The sequence below is a fragment of the Oncorhynchus kisutch genome, linkage group LG26 (assembly GCF_002021735.2).
Source record: "Oncorhynchus kisutch isolate 150728-3 linkage group LG26, Okis_V2, whole genome shotgun sequence".
NCBI classification, from domain to species: Eukaryota; Metazoa; Chordata; class Actinopteri; order Salmoniformes; family Salmonidae; genus Oncorhynchus; species Oncorhynchus kisutch.
The window spans coordinates 37,478,799-37,496,465 of NC_034199.2; the positions used below are offsets into that span (position 1 = coordinate 37,478,799).

General features: G+C 45.1%; 1 protein-coding gene across 4 annotated transcripts in view; it reads right to left on the bottom strand.

The window, feature by feature from the left end:
• The window catches only part of LOC109870683 (diacylglycerol kinase beta), a 158,717-nt gene that overhangs the window by 112,656 nt on the left and 28,394 nt on the right, over positions 1-17,667 (bottom strand). For all 4 annotated transcript variants that reach the window (XR_004205613.1, XM_031805527.1, XM_031805525.1 and 1 more), the window contains exon 3: positions 1,578-1,654. Coding sequence is in view for 3 of the 4 variants with exons in the window: in XM_031805527.1 (XP_031661387.1) it covers positions 1,578-1,654 (77 nt within the window). In the remaining variant the exon portion in view is untranslated. The remainder of the gene's footprint in view (positions 1-1,577; positions 1,655-17,667) is intronic.

The window sequence follows — 17,667 nt, forward strand, 5'->3', positions numbered from 1 at the left end:
TGTAGTATCAATACATATTAAACCCTGGCTCCCAACCCTGTCTGTATTATCAATACATATTAAACCCTGGCTCCCAACCCTGTCTGTATTATCAATACATATTAACCCCTGGCTCCCAACCCTGTCTGTATTATCAATACATATTAAACCCTGGCTCCCAACCCTGCCTGTATTATCAATACATATTAAACCCTGGCTCCCAACCCTGTCTGTTTTATCAATACATATTAAACCCTGGCTCCCAACCCTGTCTGTATTATCAATACATATTAAACCCTGGCTCCCAACCCTGTCTGTATTATCAATACATATTAAACCCTGGCTCCCAACCCTGTCTGTATTATCAATACATATTAAACCCTGGCTCCCAACCCTGTCTGTGTTATCAATACATATTAAACCCTGGCTCCCAACCCTGTCTGTATTATCAATACATATTAAACCCTGGCTCCCAACCCTGTCTGTATTATCAATACATATTAAACCCTAAATCCCAACCCTGTCTGTATTATCAATACATATTAAACCCTGGCTCCCAACCCTGTCTGTATTATCAATACATATTAAAGGAACATTAGTTCTTGTCACTCCTGGGGTCCTCGGTCACTAAAGTGACATACATCCTCAGGGATGACAGTCTCACAGCGAGATGAGCTCAACTGAATGACACAGTCATAAATTATACTCCATCTGATTGATGTTCCCTCTGTCAGTGCCTCCTCTGGAAAGTGTGTGTGTGTATGTGTGTGGAAACACCTCCACCCTTTAATTTACAGTCCCCTGTCCGCCTTATCGCTCATCTGTCATGAAGAAATACAGTCGGAGGCGGTCGGAGGCGGGGGGAGGCTACTCCACTGATGGTTTGTCACCGGCGTTCAAGGCAGCTTCCAGAACAGGCAAGGATTGATGAGTCACCAAGAGAACGACTAATGGATTACACGAGCACAAGAGTTACCTCGCTCCTTGCCACACAATGCAGAGAATAGCAGCAGCCCTTCGCCCGTCCTCGTTGGGTCTGGTGATCACACCACAGGCCACATGATGTCTGAGTGCGATTGGGGCTCTGATGGCGCCATCCAGCCGCTGTGAGGCTGTTACTCATGTCACGATGCTGGAGTTATTCGAAGGAAAGGGGGCAGGAGATTAGAAATGAGTAGGGTTAGGGACAGGGGAAGTGGAGTGGTGACCCATCCAGACAGACCATAATAGAATGACAGCGCCACCTATCCTCGTTACCACGATGACGTAACGCGTGTCCCCTCTGTCGTCACCGTGGAGGCTAAAGGGCGTCAGAGGCACGTTGATGGTGAGGGCAAGGGAGGGAGGAAGTGTTTCTCACCTCATTACACTCTAAATGGAGGGGATGACTAAGCGTTTCAGTGATGGAGCTAAGGACTGAGTCATAGGATAACCAGGGTCTTAATAACATAACTAATCTATTGATCTCCCTCAGGAAGGGTAGGGGAGGAGAAAATAGGGGAGGAGAGGATAACTGGGGTGAGAGAAAAGGAGGGACAAGGAGGAGGGGAGAGGAGAGGTATAAGGGAGGAAAGGGGTGAGACAGAGACGTACTGTACCTGCTCAGGATTGTACTTGGAGAGGACTCCTTCACCGTGAAACTCCCCCAGAACATCCTTCAGCTTCTTGGTGGAATCTGAGAAAGAGAGAGAGAGTGAGTGGCAGAATACCACTGTGACTGACCCAAAGTCAGGGAAAACTTTGACTCTGTACAGATTCAGTGAGCATAGCCTTGCTATTGAGAAAGATTACTGTAGGCAGACCTGGCTCTCAAGAGAAAACAGGCTATGTGCACCCTGACCACAAAATGAGGTGGAAACTGAGCTGCACTTCCTAACCTCCTGTCAAATGTATGACCATATTAGAGACACATATTTCCCTCAGATTACACAGATCCACAAAGAATTCAAAAACAACCTGATTTTGATAAACTCCCATATCTACTGGGTGAAATACCACAGTGTGCCATCACAGCAGCAAGATGTGTGACCTGTTGCCACAAGAAAACATCAACCAGTGAAGAACAAACACCATTGTAAATACAACCCATATTTATGTTTATTTACTTTCCCCTCTGTACTTTAACCATTTGCACATTGTTACATCGTATATATACACATAATATGACATTTGAAATGTCTTTATTATTTTGGAACTTCTGGGAGTTTTTTTTATGTATTTTTTTTATTTAACCTTTATTTAACCAGGTAGGCTAGTTGAGAACACCTTTATTTAACCAGGTAGGCTAGTTGAGAACACCTTTATTTAACCAGGTAGGCTAGTTGAGAACACCTTTATTTAACCAGGTAGGCTAGTTGAGAACACCTTTATTTAACCACGTAGGCTAGTTGAGAACACCTTTATTTAACCAGGTAGGCTAGTTGAGAACACCTTTATTTAACCAGGTAGGCTAGTTGAGAACACCTTTATTTAACCACGTAGGCTAGTTGAGAACACCTTTATTTAACCACGTAGGCTAGTTGAGAACACCTTTATTTAACCAGGTAGGCTAGTTGAGAACACCTTTATTTAACCACGTAGGCTAGTTGAGAACACCTTTATTTAACCACGTAGGCTAGTTGAGAACACCTTTATTTAACCAGGTAGGCTAGTTGAGAACACCTTTATTTAACCACGTAGGCTAGTTGAGAACACCTTTATTTAACCAGGTAGGCTAGTTGAGAACACCTTTATTTAACCAGGTAGGCTAGTAGAGAACACCTTTATTTAACCAGGTAGGCTAGTTGAGAACACCTTTATTTAACCAGGTAGGCCAGTAGAGAACACCTTTATTTAACCAGGTAGGCCAGTAGAGAACACCTTTATTTAACCAGGTGGCTAGTTGAGAACACCTTTATTTAACCAGGTAGGCTAGTTGAGAACACCTTTATTTAACCAGGTAGGCTAGTTGAGAACACCTTTATTTAACCAGGTAGGCCAGTAGAGAACACCTTTATTTAACCAGGTAGGCCAGTAGAGAACACCTTTATTTAACCAGGTAGGCCAGTAGAGAACACCTTTATTTAACAAGGTAGGCTAGTTGAGAACACCTTTATTTAACCAGGTAGGCTAGTTGAGAACACCTTTATTTAACCAGGTAGGCTAGTTGAGAACACCTTTATTTAACCAGGTAGGCTAGTTGAGAACACCTTTATTTAACCAGGTAGGCTAGTTGAGAACACCTTTATTTAACCAGGTAGGCTAGTTGAGAACACCTTTATTTAACCAGGTAGGCTAGTAGAGAACACCTTTATTTAACCAGGTAGGCCAGTAGAGAACACCTTTATTTAACCAGGTAGGCCAGTAGAGAACACCTTTATTTAACCAGGTAGGCTAGTTGAGAACACCTTTATTTAACCAGGTAGGCTAGTAGAGAACACCTTTATTTAACCAGGTAGGCCAGTAGAGAACACCTTTATTTAACCAGGTAGGCCAGTAGAGAACACCTTTATTTAACCAGGTAGGCTAGTTGAGAACACCTTTATTTAACCAGGTAGGCTAGTTGAGAACACCTTTATTTAACCAGGTAGGCCAGTAGAGAACACCTTTATTTAACCAGGTAGGCTAGTAGAGAACACCTTTATTTAACCAGGTAGGCTAGTTGAGAACACCTTTATTTAACCAGGTAGGCTAGTTGAGAACACCTTTATTTAACCAGGTAGGCTAGTTGAGAACACCTTTATTTAACCAGGTAGGCTAGTTGAGAACACCTTTATTTAACCAGGTAGGCTAGTTGAGAACACCTTTATTTAACCAGGTAGGCCAGTAGAGAACACCTTTATTTAACCAGGTAGGCCAGTAGAGAACACCTTTATTTAACCAGGTAGGCCAGTAGAGAACACCTTTATTTAACCAGGTAGGCCAGTTGAGAACACCTTTATTTAACCAGGTAGGCCAGTTGAGAACACCTTTATTTAACCAGGTAGGCCAGTAGAGAACAAGTTCTCATTTACAACTGTGACCTGGCCCAGTTAAAGTAAAGCAGTGCGACAACAACAACACAGAGTTACACATGAGATAAACAAACGTACAGTCAATATCACAATAGAAGAAAAAAATCAGTATACAGTGTGTGCAAATTAATTAAGGAGGTAAGGCTATAAATAGGCCAATAGTGGCAAAGTAATTACAATTTAGCAATTTACACTGGAGTGATATATGTGCAGATGAGGATGTGCAAGTAGAAATACTGGTGTGAAATAGCAGAAAAACAAAAACAAATATGGGGATGAGGTAGGTAGTTGGTTGGATGGGCTATTTACAGATGGGCTGCTTACAGCTGCAGCGATCGGTAAGCTGCTCTGACAGCTGATGCTTAAAGTTAGTGAGGGAGGTATAAGTCTCCAACTTCAGTGATTTTTGCAATTCGTTCCTGTCATTGGCAGCAGAGAACTGGAAGGAAAGGCGGCCAAAGTAGGTTTTGACTTTTGATATACCTGCTGAGTCGCGTGCTATGGGTGGATATTGCTATGGTGACCAGTGAGCTAAGATAAGGCAGAGCTATACCTAGTAAAGACTTGTAGATTACCTGGAGACAGTGGGTTTGGCGACTAATATATAGCGAGGACCAGCCAACGAGAGCATACAGGTCGCAGTGGTGGGTAGTATTGTCACGCCCTGACCTTAGTTATCTTTGTTTTCTTAATTATTTTGGTTAGGTCAGGGTGTGACAAGGGTGATATATGTGTTTTTTCCTGTCTAGATTGGTTCTCAATCAGAGGCAGCTGTTTATCGTTGTCTCTGATTGGGGACCATATTTACGTAGCCATATGCCTGGGATAGTTTGTGGGTTATTGTCTATGTGTAGTTGCATGTCAGCACTCGGTCTATATAGCGGCACGGTTTTTTTCTTTATTAAAAGAAGAATGTATTCATATCACGCTGCGCCTTGGATAGTCAGTTTTACGAGGGTATGTTTGGTAGCATGAGTGAAGGAGGCGTTGTTGCTAAATAGGAAGCCGATTCTAGATTTAACTTTGGATTGGAGATGCTTAATGTGAGTCTGGAAGGAGAGTTTACAGTCTAGCAAGACACCTAGGTATTTGTAGTTGTCAACATATTCTAAGTCAGAACAGTCCAGAGTAGTGATGCTAGTTGGGCGGGCGGGTGCGGGCAGCGAGAATTGAACCCTGTGGCACCCCCATAGCGACTGCCAGAGGTCCAGATAACAGGCCCTCCGATTTGACACACTGAACTCTATCTGAGAAGTAGTTAGTGTAGCAGGCGAGTGTAATGTTTACTGTTAATTTTTATTGTTTATTTCACTTTTGTGTAATATCTACTTAACTTGCTTTGGCAATGTTAACATATGTTTCCCATGCCAATAAAGCGCCTTGAATTGAAATTGAGTGACGGGAGAGTTTATACAGTGCATGACAAAGATATGCACGTCATACTGTGTAAGAATTTAAGACTACTTTACATGTGCAACACTTGAAAATATTGTAATACGTACTATAGGGTAGAAGAGTGTCAGACACTGTATCCACCATAAACCTATATTTGCCGGCCGATGACATAAGAAAGCCATGAGGCCAATGTAGATTTAGGAAGTGTGACTTCCCAGAATGACTCTAGCTTCTGTCTGAGACTCTGAGGGTAGAAAACTATTTATCAAGGAGCGTATACAATCTGGCATTGTAATTGTCCAATTAAATCCATTAGTTTAGTAGTTTTGGCACCAGGCGTATCATTGGGTGGGGGAAATTCTGCTGGATATGCTGATTGTCTTTTGGGCCTTAGCTGTATCTGAGAAGATAATCAGGGTAGATCATGGAGGCACAAATCTAATAGAGGTAAAAATGAGTTTAGCTAATTAATTCAACAAATAGACCAATTAAGCCAGGAAAGTTGTTAGGAATGCAATAGTGAATCATCTCTGTGGAGATGGTTTGGATGCCCACTCTCTTTTCTCTCTTTAATACAACAAAAATCTTACGGAACACAGAATTATCTCAGACTCCGAGTTGGGTTAGACCATAGAAATGTAATTAGATACGGTATATCTTAATGGGTTGGATAATCACCCCCCTCTCTCTCCTCTCTTTGGTAGAAAAACCCCTATAGCATACTGAATCATCTCTGGAGTTGTCATGACTGTCCTGATCAGGTCAGGTTACAGGAGACCACAACCCTACAGATTATCTCTCAACCCCAACAGAGGAGGAGAGATCTAGGGGTCTGAAGATGTGGGGTTTTTATGACCCCTCACACCCCTGGTAAATCTCAGGCCACAGACAAAGTCTTTTGTCCTGTTACTATGGAGAACCAGCCTCAGAACATTAAACATGAAATAAAGGGACTTTGGAACAATGGTTTCCATCAAGCCACAATGGTGGTCATGACGATAGATGAAATATGAAAATGTATATCATTTTTGTTTTGTTATTAAAGGTTAATAGATGACGTTATTACAAAAACATTGTAACATGAAGAGTTTTCCTAGTATAAGTTTGATGTTTATACATTGTACGTTGTGTGGAAAATGTCCAAATCAAAGGGAATGTTTTGGTAAAGATTAAATGTTAAGTTGTCTAAAATTGGATTTGAGTGAAATCTAGACCTTGCCCTCATTAACTTGGTACGCCAGGAGAATTGCCCTAATGGCAGTTACGCCCACTTCTGACCCGAGGATATAAAACCTGTGAGTAAAGAATTCACAGACAAGACTACGTGACCCAAGCTGCAGCCAAGGTCTAAAAAGTCAACGCAACGCAAGTTTGAAGACAAAGAAATCTTTTTCTACCTAAGCTACGGATGAGTAGCTGTGTCTAAGCGGGTGAATTCAAGTTGAACCACCTAGCCTCCATCTCCCATCGAATCGTGGCATCTACACTGTTTCATTCCAATGCTGTGAGCTCTGAGCTACAGAGTTGTCCCCCTCCAGAGCAAGGGTGAGGGAACAGACTCCTAAGCCAAAAGGATACTGACATTGGGAGGACGATCAGAGAGGTGCGCCGGAGTAGTGCGTCATCGAGAAGCCTGAACGGTCCCCTGAACGTTCTGCGCAGAGAATCCTCAGAGATCTTCCTCACGTAATTACATCATTATATTCTGACCCATAAGAGCGGCAGTTTGGGGCAAGGCTAGGGTTAGAATAGCATAGCTGACAAATTCACCCAAATGTATATTTCCCTCGTGTACTTTCTTTTTCCTCTCTCTCTTTGAAATACCCATTTTAGTGTGTGGCCCGTTATACTAAGTTCTAATCAATAGCCTATAATGTGTTTTGTCTATGTGTATCTTTAATCATCATTTTAGCTTTCTCGTAAATAAATATTCAACTAAGATTGGTGTGGTACGAACTCATTGGTGAGACCCGGGTCCGTGCAGACACACAGACTATACGACGGAACGAGATTGTAGAGGTGACTGGTTAATTAGCGGCTGTTGTAAATATTATTTGAGTTCATTTGGGAAATAGAAACTCAATAAAAACTAGTTTTTCCATGGTGCCCCAGGTTAATGAGTTAATAATTGCTTGATTCAGTTAATCACGCAATTAGAAACTTGTAATCATTCGATGAGCAACCGTCGTCACATTAACTAATACAACGTCACGACAATCTCTATGGAATGAACGCCCCGTTCTCCTCTCTCTAGTACACAGCAGTCCAGCTTATGTTAGGTGAGCTCAGTAGTTTAGATCTGGGAAGAAATAGCATACGTTATCTAAATGAATCATCTGTATGGAATGAGGCTGAACACCCTGCTCTCTCCTCTGTCTAAAACAAAGGCCAGTTAGATGTTAGGTGACTGCCTGAGCAGGCAGGGTGTGAGTCACAGGGACAAGGAACATGGTGTGTTTTACACCCAGCCATGCTAATATCTCCCTGGGTTTCCCCCCTCCTCCCGATGCCAATCATCTGTTAGCCTGTCATACTGAGGCAAGGCAGGAAGGCAGGGACCATAGATAGTTAACCCTTATCCCCACAACGCCAGTCACCTCTCAGCCTGTCATACTGTGGCAAGGTAGTGAGGCAGGGACCAAAGATAGCTGACCTTTATCTAAACAGGTGAGTTGACTTACTGAGAAGACATTCTCATTCACTGAAAATGCTCAATCACATCTATGCTTGCATGCACATACTCACACACATGCGGGCAGGTGTGCATTTCATTTGTATGCATGTATGCAAAGCAGACCCCCCTCCCCAGGCAAATCTCTGATCTGAGCAATCATATTCGCTCGCTGAATCAACTAACAATAGGTAATGGCCTGAGACAACTTAGGCTACAGTAAATCCACTCCATTTACCATAAAATAGTTGATGAAGTAGATCATTCAGCTAACTAGACTGTAGCTAATTATCCCTACATCCAGCACAAAAACAAGAACAGTCTCGCTGTAGCTGACACTAACGTTTCACCTTTTCCATTATATTTCTCCTTTATTAACTCCTATTGAAAAAAGACACACCAGACACAATTACCAACAACATTATAGTAGCACAGACACAGACATTCATCCAACACAGCAGACTTGGGTTCAAACAGTGTTTGTATTTTCACAATATGGGCTTGATTGAGCTTGTCTGGCGGAATGGAACCAACGGAATAATCCCAACCTACCTGATCACTCAAGGCAGGCTCAATCAAACGCTCCAAGTATTTTGAAACAATACCCCCCCCACACACACACACACACACACACACACACACACACACACACACACACACACACACACACACACACACACACACACACACACACACACACACACACACACACACACAAACACACATACCCATCCACCACCAGCAGCAGCATTGTGGTCGTACATGTGACAGAAGGCCCATTAGCAACCCAGCGTAAATAGATGGCAAATATCCTCCCCTCATCATTAGCACAGCAGTGTCAAAATCAACAAGCCCTATAGCACTCTGCTCTGTGAAGAGCGGATGTTCGTCTCTCACACACACCCCTGTTCACACAGACAGAGGAAAGAGACAAAACACCCCGATTGCAATGAACAATACAGCAGCAATTGCTATCTCACTTCTGCTATTCATACTCATAGAATGAACAGTACACACTGCTATTGACTGTCTGCCTCTATTATGGGTAGAAAACAGGCCTGAGCAGGGATCATAAGAAAGGACAATCAAGATAAATATTATATCCTGGTCTTTGTGAACGGAAGCATAATTCATGTTTTGCATCGAATTCACCTGTTTTAATGCCGCAGTGTACAGTACCACTAAGGTGGTATTGTTGACTGTTGTATTGGTCTATGTTATGGAGCCACCATACTGTGTGGGTCTATGTTATGGAGCGACCATACTGTATGGGTCTGTGCTATGGAGACACCATACTGTATGGGTCTATGTTATGGAGCCACCATACTGTATGGGTCTGTGCTATGGAGACACCATACTGTATGGGTCTATGTTATGGAGACACCATATTATATGGGTCTATGTTATGGAGCCACCATACTGTATGGTTCTATGTTATGGAGCCACCATACTGTATGGGTCTATGTTATGGAGCCACCATACTGTATGGGTCTATGTTATGGAGCCACCATACTGTATGGGTCTATGTTATGGAGCCACCATACTGTATGGGTCTATGTTATGGAGCCACCATACTGTATGGGTCTGTGCTATGGAGACACCATACTGTATGGGTCTATGTTATGGAGCCACCATACTGTATGGGTCTATGTTATGGAGCCACCATACTGTATGGGTCTATGTTATGGAGCCACCATACTGTATGGGTCTATGTTATGGAGCCACCATACTGTATGGGTCTATGTTATGGAGCCACCATACTGTATGGGTCTATGTTATGGAGCCACCATACTGTATTTTTTTTATTTTTATTTCACCTTTATTTAACCAGGTAGGCTAGTTGAGAACAAGTTCTCATTTGCAACTGCGACCTGGCCAAGATAAAGCATAGCAGTGTGAGCAGACAACAAGGAGTTACACATGGAGTAAACAATTAACAAGTCAATAACACAGTAGAAAACAAAGGGGGAGTCTATATACAATGTGTGCAGAAGGCATGAGGAGGTAGGCAAATAATTACAATTTTGCAGATTAACACTGGGGTGATGAATGATCAGATGGTCATGTACAGGTAGAGATATTGGTGTGCAAAAGAGCAGAAAAGTAAATAAATAAAAACAGTATGGGGATGAGGTAGGTGAAAAAGGGTGGGCTATTTACCAATAGACTATGTACAGCTGCAGCGATCGGTTAGCTGCTCAGATAGCTGATGTTTGAAGTTGGTGAGGGAGATAAAAGTCTCCAACTTCAGCGATTTTTGCAATTCGTTCCAGTCACAGGCAGCAGAGTACTGGAACGAAAGGCGGCCAAATAAGGTGTTGGCTTTAGGGATGATCAGTGAGATACACCTGCTGGAGCACGTGCTACGGATGGGTGTTGCCATCGTGACCAGTGAGCTGAGATAAGGCGGAGCTTTACCTAGCATGGACTTGTAGATGACCTGGAGCCAGTGGGTCTGGCGACGAATATGTAGCGAGGGCCAGCCGACTAGAGCATACAAGTCGCAGTGGTGGGTGGTATAAGGTGCTTTAGTGACAAAACAGATGGCACTGTGATAAACTGCATCCAGTTTGCTGAGTAGAGTGTTGGAAGCCATTTTCGCCGAAGTCGAGGATCGGTAGGATAGTCAGTTTTACTAGGGTAAGCTTGGCGGCGTGAGTGAAGGAGGCTCTGTTGCGGAATAGAAACTGACTCTTGATTTGATTTTCGATTGGAGATGTTTGATATGCGTCTGGAAGGAGAGTTTGCAGTCTAGCCAGACACCTAGGTACTTATAGACGTCCACATATTCTAGGTCGGAACCATCCAGGGTGGTGATGCTAGTCGGGCATGCGGGTGCAGGCAGCGACCGGTTGAAAAGCATGCATTTGGTTTTACTAGCGTTTAAGAGCAGTTGTAGGCCACGGAAGGAGTGTTGTATGGCATTGAAGCTTGTTTGGAGGTTAGATAGCACAGTGTCCAAAGACAGGCCGAAAGTATATAGAATGGTGTCGTCTGCGTAGAGGTGGATCAGGGAATCGCCCGCAGCAAGAGCACCATCATTGATATACACAGAGAAAAGAGTCGGCCCGAGAATTGAACCCTGTGGCACCCCCATAGAGACTGCCAGAGGACCAGACAGCATGCCCTCCGATTTGATGCACTGAACTCTGTCTGCAAAGTAATTGGTGAACCAGGCAAGGCAGTCATCCGAAAAACCGAGGCTACTGAGTCTGCCGATAAGAATATGGTGATTGACAGAGTCGAAAGCCTTGGCAAGGTCGATAAAGACGGCTGCAACAGTACTGTCTTTTATCGATGGCGGTTATGATATCGTTGAGTACCTTGAGTGTGGCTGAGGTGCACCCATGACCGGCTCGGAAACCAGATTGCACAGCGGAGAAGGTACGGTGGGATTCGAGATGGCAGTGACCTGTTTGTTGACTTGGCTTTCGAAGACCTTAGATAGGCAGGGCAGGATGGATATAGGTCTGTAACAGTTTGGGTCCAGGGTGTCTCCCCCTTTGAAGAGGGGGATGACTGCGGCAGCTTTCCAATCCTTGGGGATCTCAGCCGATATGAAAGAGAGGTTGAACAGGCTGGTAATAGGGGTTGCGACAATGGTGGCAGATAGTTTCAGAAATAGAGGGTCCAGATTGTCAAGCCCAGCTGATTTGTACGGGTCCAGGTTTTGCAGCTCTTTCAGAACATCTGCTATCTGGATTTGGTTAAAGGAGAACCTGGAGAGGCTTGGGCGAGGAGCTGCGGGGGGGGCGGAGCTGTTGGCCGAGGTTGAAGTAGCCAGGCGGAAGGCATGGCCAGCCGTTGAAAAATGCTTATTGAAGTTTTCGATAATCATGGATTTATCAGTGGTGACCGTGTTACCTAGCCTCAGTGCAGTGGGCAGCTGGGAGGAGGTGCTCTTGTTCTCCATGGACTTCACAGTGTCCCAGAACTTTTTGGAGTTGGAGCTACAGGATGCAAACTTCTGCCTGAAGAAGCTGGCCTTAGCTTTCCTGACTGACTGCGTGTATTGGTTCCGGACTTCCCTGAACAGTTGCATATCACGGGGACTATTCGCAGTCCACCACAGGATGTTTTTGTGCTGGTCGAGGGCAGTCAGGTCTGGGGTGAACCAAGGGCTGTATCTGTTCTTAGTTCTGCATTTTTTGAACGGAGCATGCTTATCTAAAATGGTGAGGAAGTTGCTTTTAAAGAATGACCAGGCATCCTCAACTGACGGGATGAGGTCAATGTCCTTCCAGGATACCCGGGCCAGGTCGATTAGAAAGGCCTGCTCACAGAAGTGTTTTAGGGAGCGTTTGACAGTGATGAGGGGTGGTCGTTTGACTGCGGCTCCGTAGCGGATACAGGCAATGAGGCAGTGATCGCTGAGATCCTGGTTGAAGACAGCGGAGGTGTATTTGGAGGGCCAGTTGGTCAGGATGACGTCTATGAGGGTGCCCTTGTTTACAGAGTTAGGGTTGTACCTGGTGGGTTCCTTGATGATTTGTGTGAGATTGAGGGCATCTAGCTTAGATTGTAGGACTGGCGGGGTGTTAAGCATATCCCAGTTTAGGTCACCTAACAGAACAAACTCTGAAGCTAGATGGGGGGCGATCAATTCACAAATGGTGTCCAGGGCACAGCTGGGAGCTGAGGGGGGTCGGTAGCAGGCGGCAACCGTGAGAGACTTATTTCTGGAGAGAGTAATTTTCAAAATTAGTAGTTCGAACTGTTTGGGTATGGACCTGGAAAGTATGACATTACTTTGTAGGCTATCTCTGCAGTAAACTGCAACTCCTCCCCCTTTGGCAGTTCTATCTTGACGGAAGATGTTATAGTTGGGTATGGAAATCTCTGAATTTTTGGTGGCCTTCCTGAGCCAGGATTCAGACACAGCAAGGACATCCGGGTTAGCAGAGTGTGCTAAAGCAGTGAGTAAAACAAACTTAGGGAGGAGGCTTCTGATGTTGACATGCATGAAACCAAGGCTTTTTCGATCACAGAAGTCAACAAATGAGGGTGCCTGGGGACATGCAGGGCCTGGGTTTACCTCCACATCACCCGCGGAACAGAGAAGGAGTAGTATGAGGGTGCGGCTAAAGGCTATCAAAACTGGTCGCCTAGAGCGTTGGGGACAGAGAATAAGAGGAGCAGGTTTCTGGGCATGGTAGAATATATTCAGGGCATAATGCGCAGACAGGGGTATGGTGGGGTGCGGGTACAGCGGAGGTAAGCCCAGGCACTGGGTGATGATGAGAGAGGTTGTATCTCTGGACATGCTGGTAGTAATGGGTGAGGTCACCGCATGTGTGGGAGGTGGGACAAAGGAGTTATCAGGGGCATGAAGAGTGGAACTAGGGGCTCCATTGTGAACTAAAACAATGATAACTAACCTGAACAACAGTATACAAGGCATATTGACATTTGAGAGAAACATACAGCGAGGCATGCAGTAATCACAGGTGTTGAATTGGGAAAGCTAGCTAAAACAGTAGGTGAGACAACAGCTAATCAGCTAGCACAACAACAGCAGGTAAAATGGCGTAGACTAGGCAACGGGGCCAACAGATAAAACAAACAAGCAGAATGGAGTACCGTGATTAATGGACAGTCCAGCGTGCATCAGCTATGTAGCCAAGAGATCAGTGTCCAGGGGGCAGCGGTGGATGGGGCAGGGAAGCTGGACAGGCGAGTGTTATCCAGGTTAAAAAAAACTAACAATGACTAAATAGCTTGTAGCTAGTTAGCTGGTTAGCTTCTGGAGGTTCTTGAGTGTGTTCTAAAAATTAAAAAAATTATAGCGATTCCGTATCACATTGGGTGAGGCAGGTTTCCGGAAGGTATAAACAAATTAAAAGTCAAAAGAGAGAAAGTAAATATGGGTCCGGTGAGCGTTTGGGACGCGGCGATTCAGGCGGTTAGCAGGCCTGTGCTAACAAGCTAACAGTTTGTAGGCCCGGGCTAGACAAGGTAGCAGTTAGCGGACCGGAGCTGGACAAGCTAGCAGTTAGCAGGCCGAATTAGCAAGCAGGGAGATAGTGAGGGCTAGAGAGTTAGCCTTTGGGGGACGTCGCGATGGGGTGAGTCTGTTTATTCCTCTTCATGCGATGACATCGATAGACCGGTCGTGGGCCCGGGTATTGTAGCTCAGGAGTATGCTACGGTGGTAGCACAGGTGCTACGGCCGGGCTAGCTTCAAGCTAAGTGGGTGGAAACGCTAGCCAGGAGTAATCCGGGGTTGCGGTTTAGCTAGATAGCTAGTTGCTGAAAAATCCAGCTGAAAGATGTTCCGTTTGCGGTGGGAATCCGGGGATGAATCCGGGGATGAAAAATAAATAGGTCCGTTATGCTCTGGTTAGAGTCGCGTTGTACGAACAGGCGAGAGCTTTCCGAACTGCAGGTTAGCTGATGACCGGTTAGCTGAAGACTGCTAGCATACCCGCTGGTTAGCTGGCTAGCTTCAGTTGAGGGGTCCCGAAGTAAATATAAATACTTTAGGAATTTAGGAAAAATAGCTACATTGGGAGAGTCGGGTTGCAGGAGAGTATTTGGAAGCTTAGGGTTTAGCTAAATGTTTTCAAAGAGATATGTGGAGAAAATATGTGAAAATACGTAAAAAACGAAAAAGAAACGATAAATACAGGGACACGACAGGACAGGACGACTTACTGCGACTTACTGCTACGCCATCTTGGAATGGGTCTGTGCTATGGAGCCACCATACTGTATGGAGCCACCATACTGTATGGAGCCACCATACTGTATGGAGCCACCATACTGTATGGGTCTATGTTATGGAGCCACCATACTGTATGGGTCTATGTTATGGAGCCACCATACTGTATGGGTCTATGTTATGGAGCCACCATACTGTATGGGTCTATGTTATGGAGACACCATACTGTATGGGTCTATGTTATGGAGACACCATACTGTATGGGTCTATGTTATGGAGACACCATACTGTATGGGTCTGTGCTATGGAGCCACCATACTGTATGGGTCTATGTTATGGAGCCACCATACTGTATGGGTCTATGTTATGGAGACACCATACTGTATGGCTCTGTGCTATGGAGACACCATACTGTATGGCTCTGTGCTATGGAGACACCATACTGTATGGCTCTGTGCTATGGAGACACCATACTGTATGGCTCTGTGCTATGGAGACACCATACTGTATGGGTCTATGTTATGGAGCCACCATACTGTATGGGTCTATGTTATGGAGCCACCATACTGTATGGCTCTGTGCTATGGAGCCACCATACTGTATGGCTCTGTGCTATGGAGCCACCATACTGTATGGCTCTGTGCTATGGAGCCACCATACTGTATGGCTCTGTGCTATGGAGCCACCATACTGTATGGCTCTGTGCTATGGAGCCACCATACTGTATGGCTCTGTGCTATGGAGCCACCATACTGTATGGCTCTGTGCTATGGAGCCACCATACTGTATGGGTCTATGTTATGGAGACACCATACTGTATGGCTCTGTGCTATGGAGCCACCATACTGTATGGCTCTGTGCTATGGAGACACCATACTGTATGGCTCTGTGCTATGGAGACACCATACTGTATGGGTCTATGTTATGGAGCCACCATACTGTATGGGTCTATGTTATGGAGCCACCATACTGTATGGGTCTATGTTATGGAGCCACCATACTGTATGGGTCTATGTTATGGAGCCACCATACTGTATGGGTCTATGTTATGGAGACACCATACTGTATGGGTCTATGTTATGGAGACACCATACTGTATGGGTCTATGTTATGGAGACACCATACTGTATGGGTCTGTGCTATGGAGCCACCATACTGTATGGGTCTATGTTATGGAGCCACCATACTGTATGGGTCTATGTTATGGAGACACCATACTGTATGGCTCTGTGCTATGGAGACACCATACTGTATGGCTCTGTGCTATGGAGACACCATACTGTATGGCTCTGTGCTATGGAGACACCATACTGTATGGCTCTGTGCTATGGAGACACCATACTGTATGGGTCTATGTTATGGAGCCACCATACTGTATGGGTCTATGTTATGGAGCCACCATACTGTATGGCTCTGTGCTATGGAGCCACCATACTGTATGGCTCTGTGCTATGGAGCCACCATACTGTATGGCTCTGTGCTATGGAGCCACCATACTGTATGGCTCTGTGCTATGGAGCCACCATACTGTATGGCTCTGTGCTATGGAGCCACCATACTGTATGGCTCTGTGCTATGGAGCCACCATACTGTATGGCTCTGTGCTATGGAGCCACCATACTGTATGGGTCTATGTTATGGAGACACCATACTGTATGGCTCTGTGCTATGGAGCCACCATACTGTATGGCTCTGTGCTATGGAGCCACCATACTGTATGGCTCTGTGCTATGGAGCCACCATACTGTATGGGTCTATGCTATGGAGACACCATACTGTATGGGTCTATGTTATGGAGCCACCATACTGTATGGCTCTGTGCTATGGAGCCACCATACTGTATGGCTCTGTGCTATGGAGCCACCATACTGTATGGCTCTGTGCTATGGAGCCACCATACTGTATGGCTCTGTGCTATGGAGCCACCATACTGTATGGGTCTATGCTATGGAGCCACCATACTGTATGGGTCTATGCTATGGAGCCACCATACTGTATGGGTCTATGTTATGGAGCCACCATACTGTATGGGTCTATGCTATGGAGCCACCATACTGTATGGGTCTATGTTATGGAGCCACCATACTGTATGGGTCTATGCTATGGAGCCACCATACTGTATGGGTCTATGTTATGGAGCCACCATACTGTATGGGTCTATGCTATGGAGCCACCATACTGTATGGGTCTATGCTATGGAGCCACCATACTGTATGGGTCTATGCTATGGAGCCACCATACTGTATGGCTCTGTGCTATGGAGCCACCATACTGTATGGCTCTGTGCTATGGAGCCACCATACTGTATGGGTCTATGCTATGGAGCCACCATACTGTATGGGTCTATGCTATGGAGACACCATACTGTATGGGTCTATGCTATGGAGCCACCATACTGTATGGGTCTATGCTATGGAGCCACCATACTGTATGGGTCTATGCTATGGAGCCACCATACTGTATGGGTCTATGCTATGGAGCCACCATACTGTATGGGTCTATGCTATGGAGCCACCATACTGTATGGGTCTATGCTATGGAGCCACCATACTGTATGGGTCTATGCTATGGAGCCACCATACTGTATGGGTCTATGCTATGGAGCCACCATACTGTATGGGTCTATGCTATGGAGCCACCATACTGTATGGGTCTATGCTATGGAGCCACCATACTGTATGGGTCTATGCTATGGAGCCACCATACTGTATGGGTCTATGCTATGGAGACACCATACTGTATGGGTCTATGTTATGGAGCCACCATACTGTATGGGTCTATGCTATGGAGCCACCATACTGTATGGGTCTATGCTATGGAGCCACCATACTGTATGGGTCTATGCTATGGAGCCACCATACTGTATGGGTCTATGCTATGGAGCCACCATACTGTATGGGTCTATGCTATGGAGCCACCATACTGTATGGGTCTGTGCTATGGAGCCACCATACTGTATGGGTCTATGC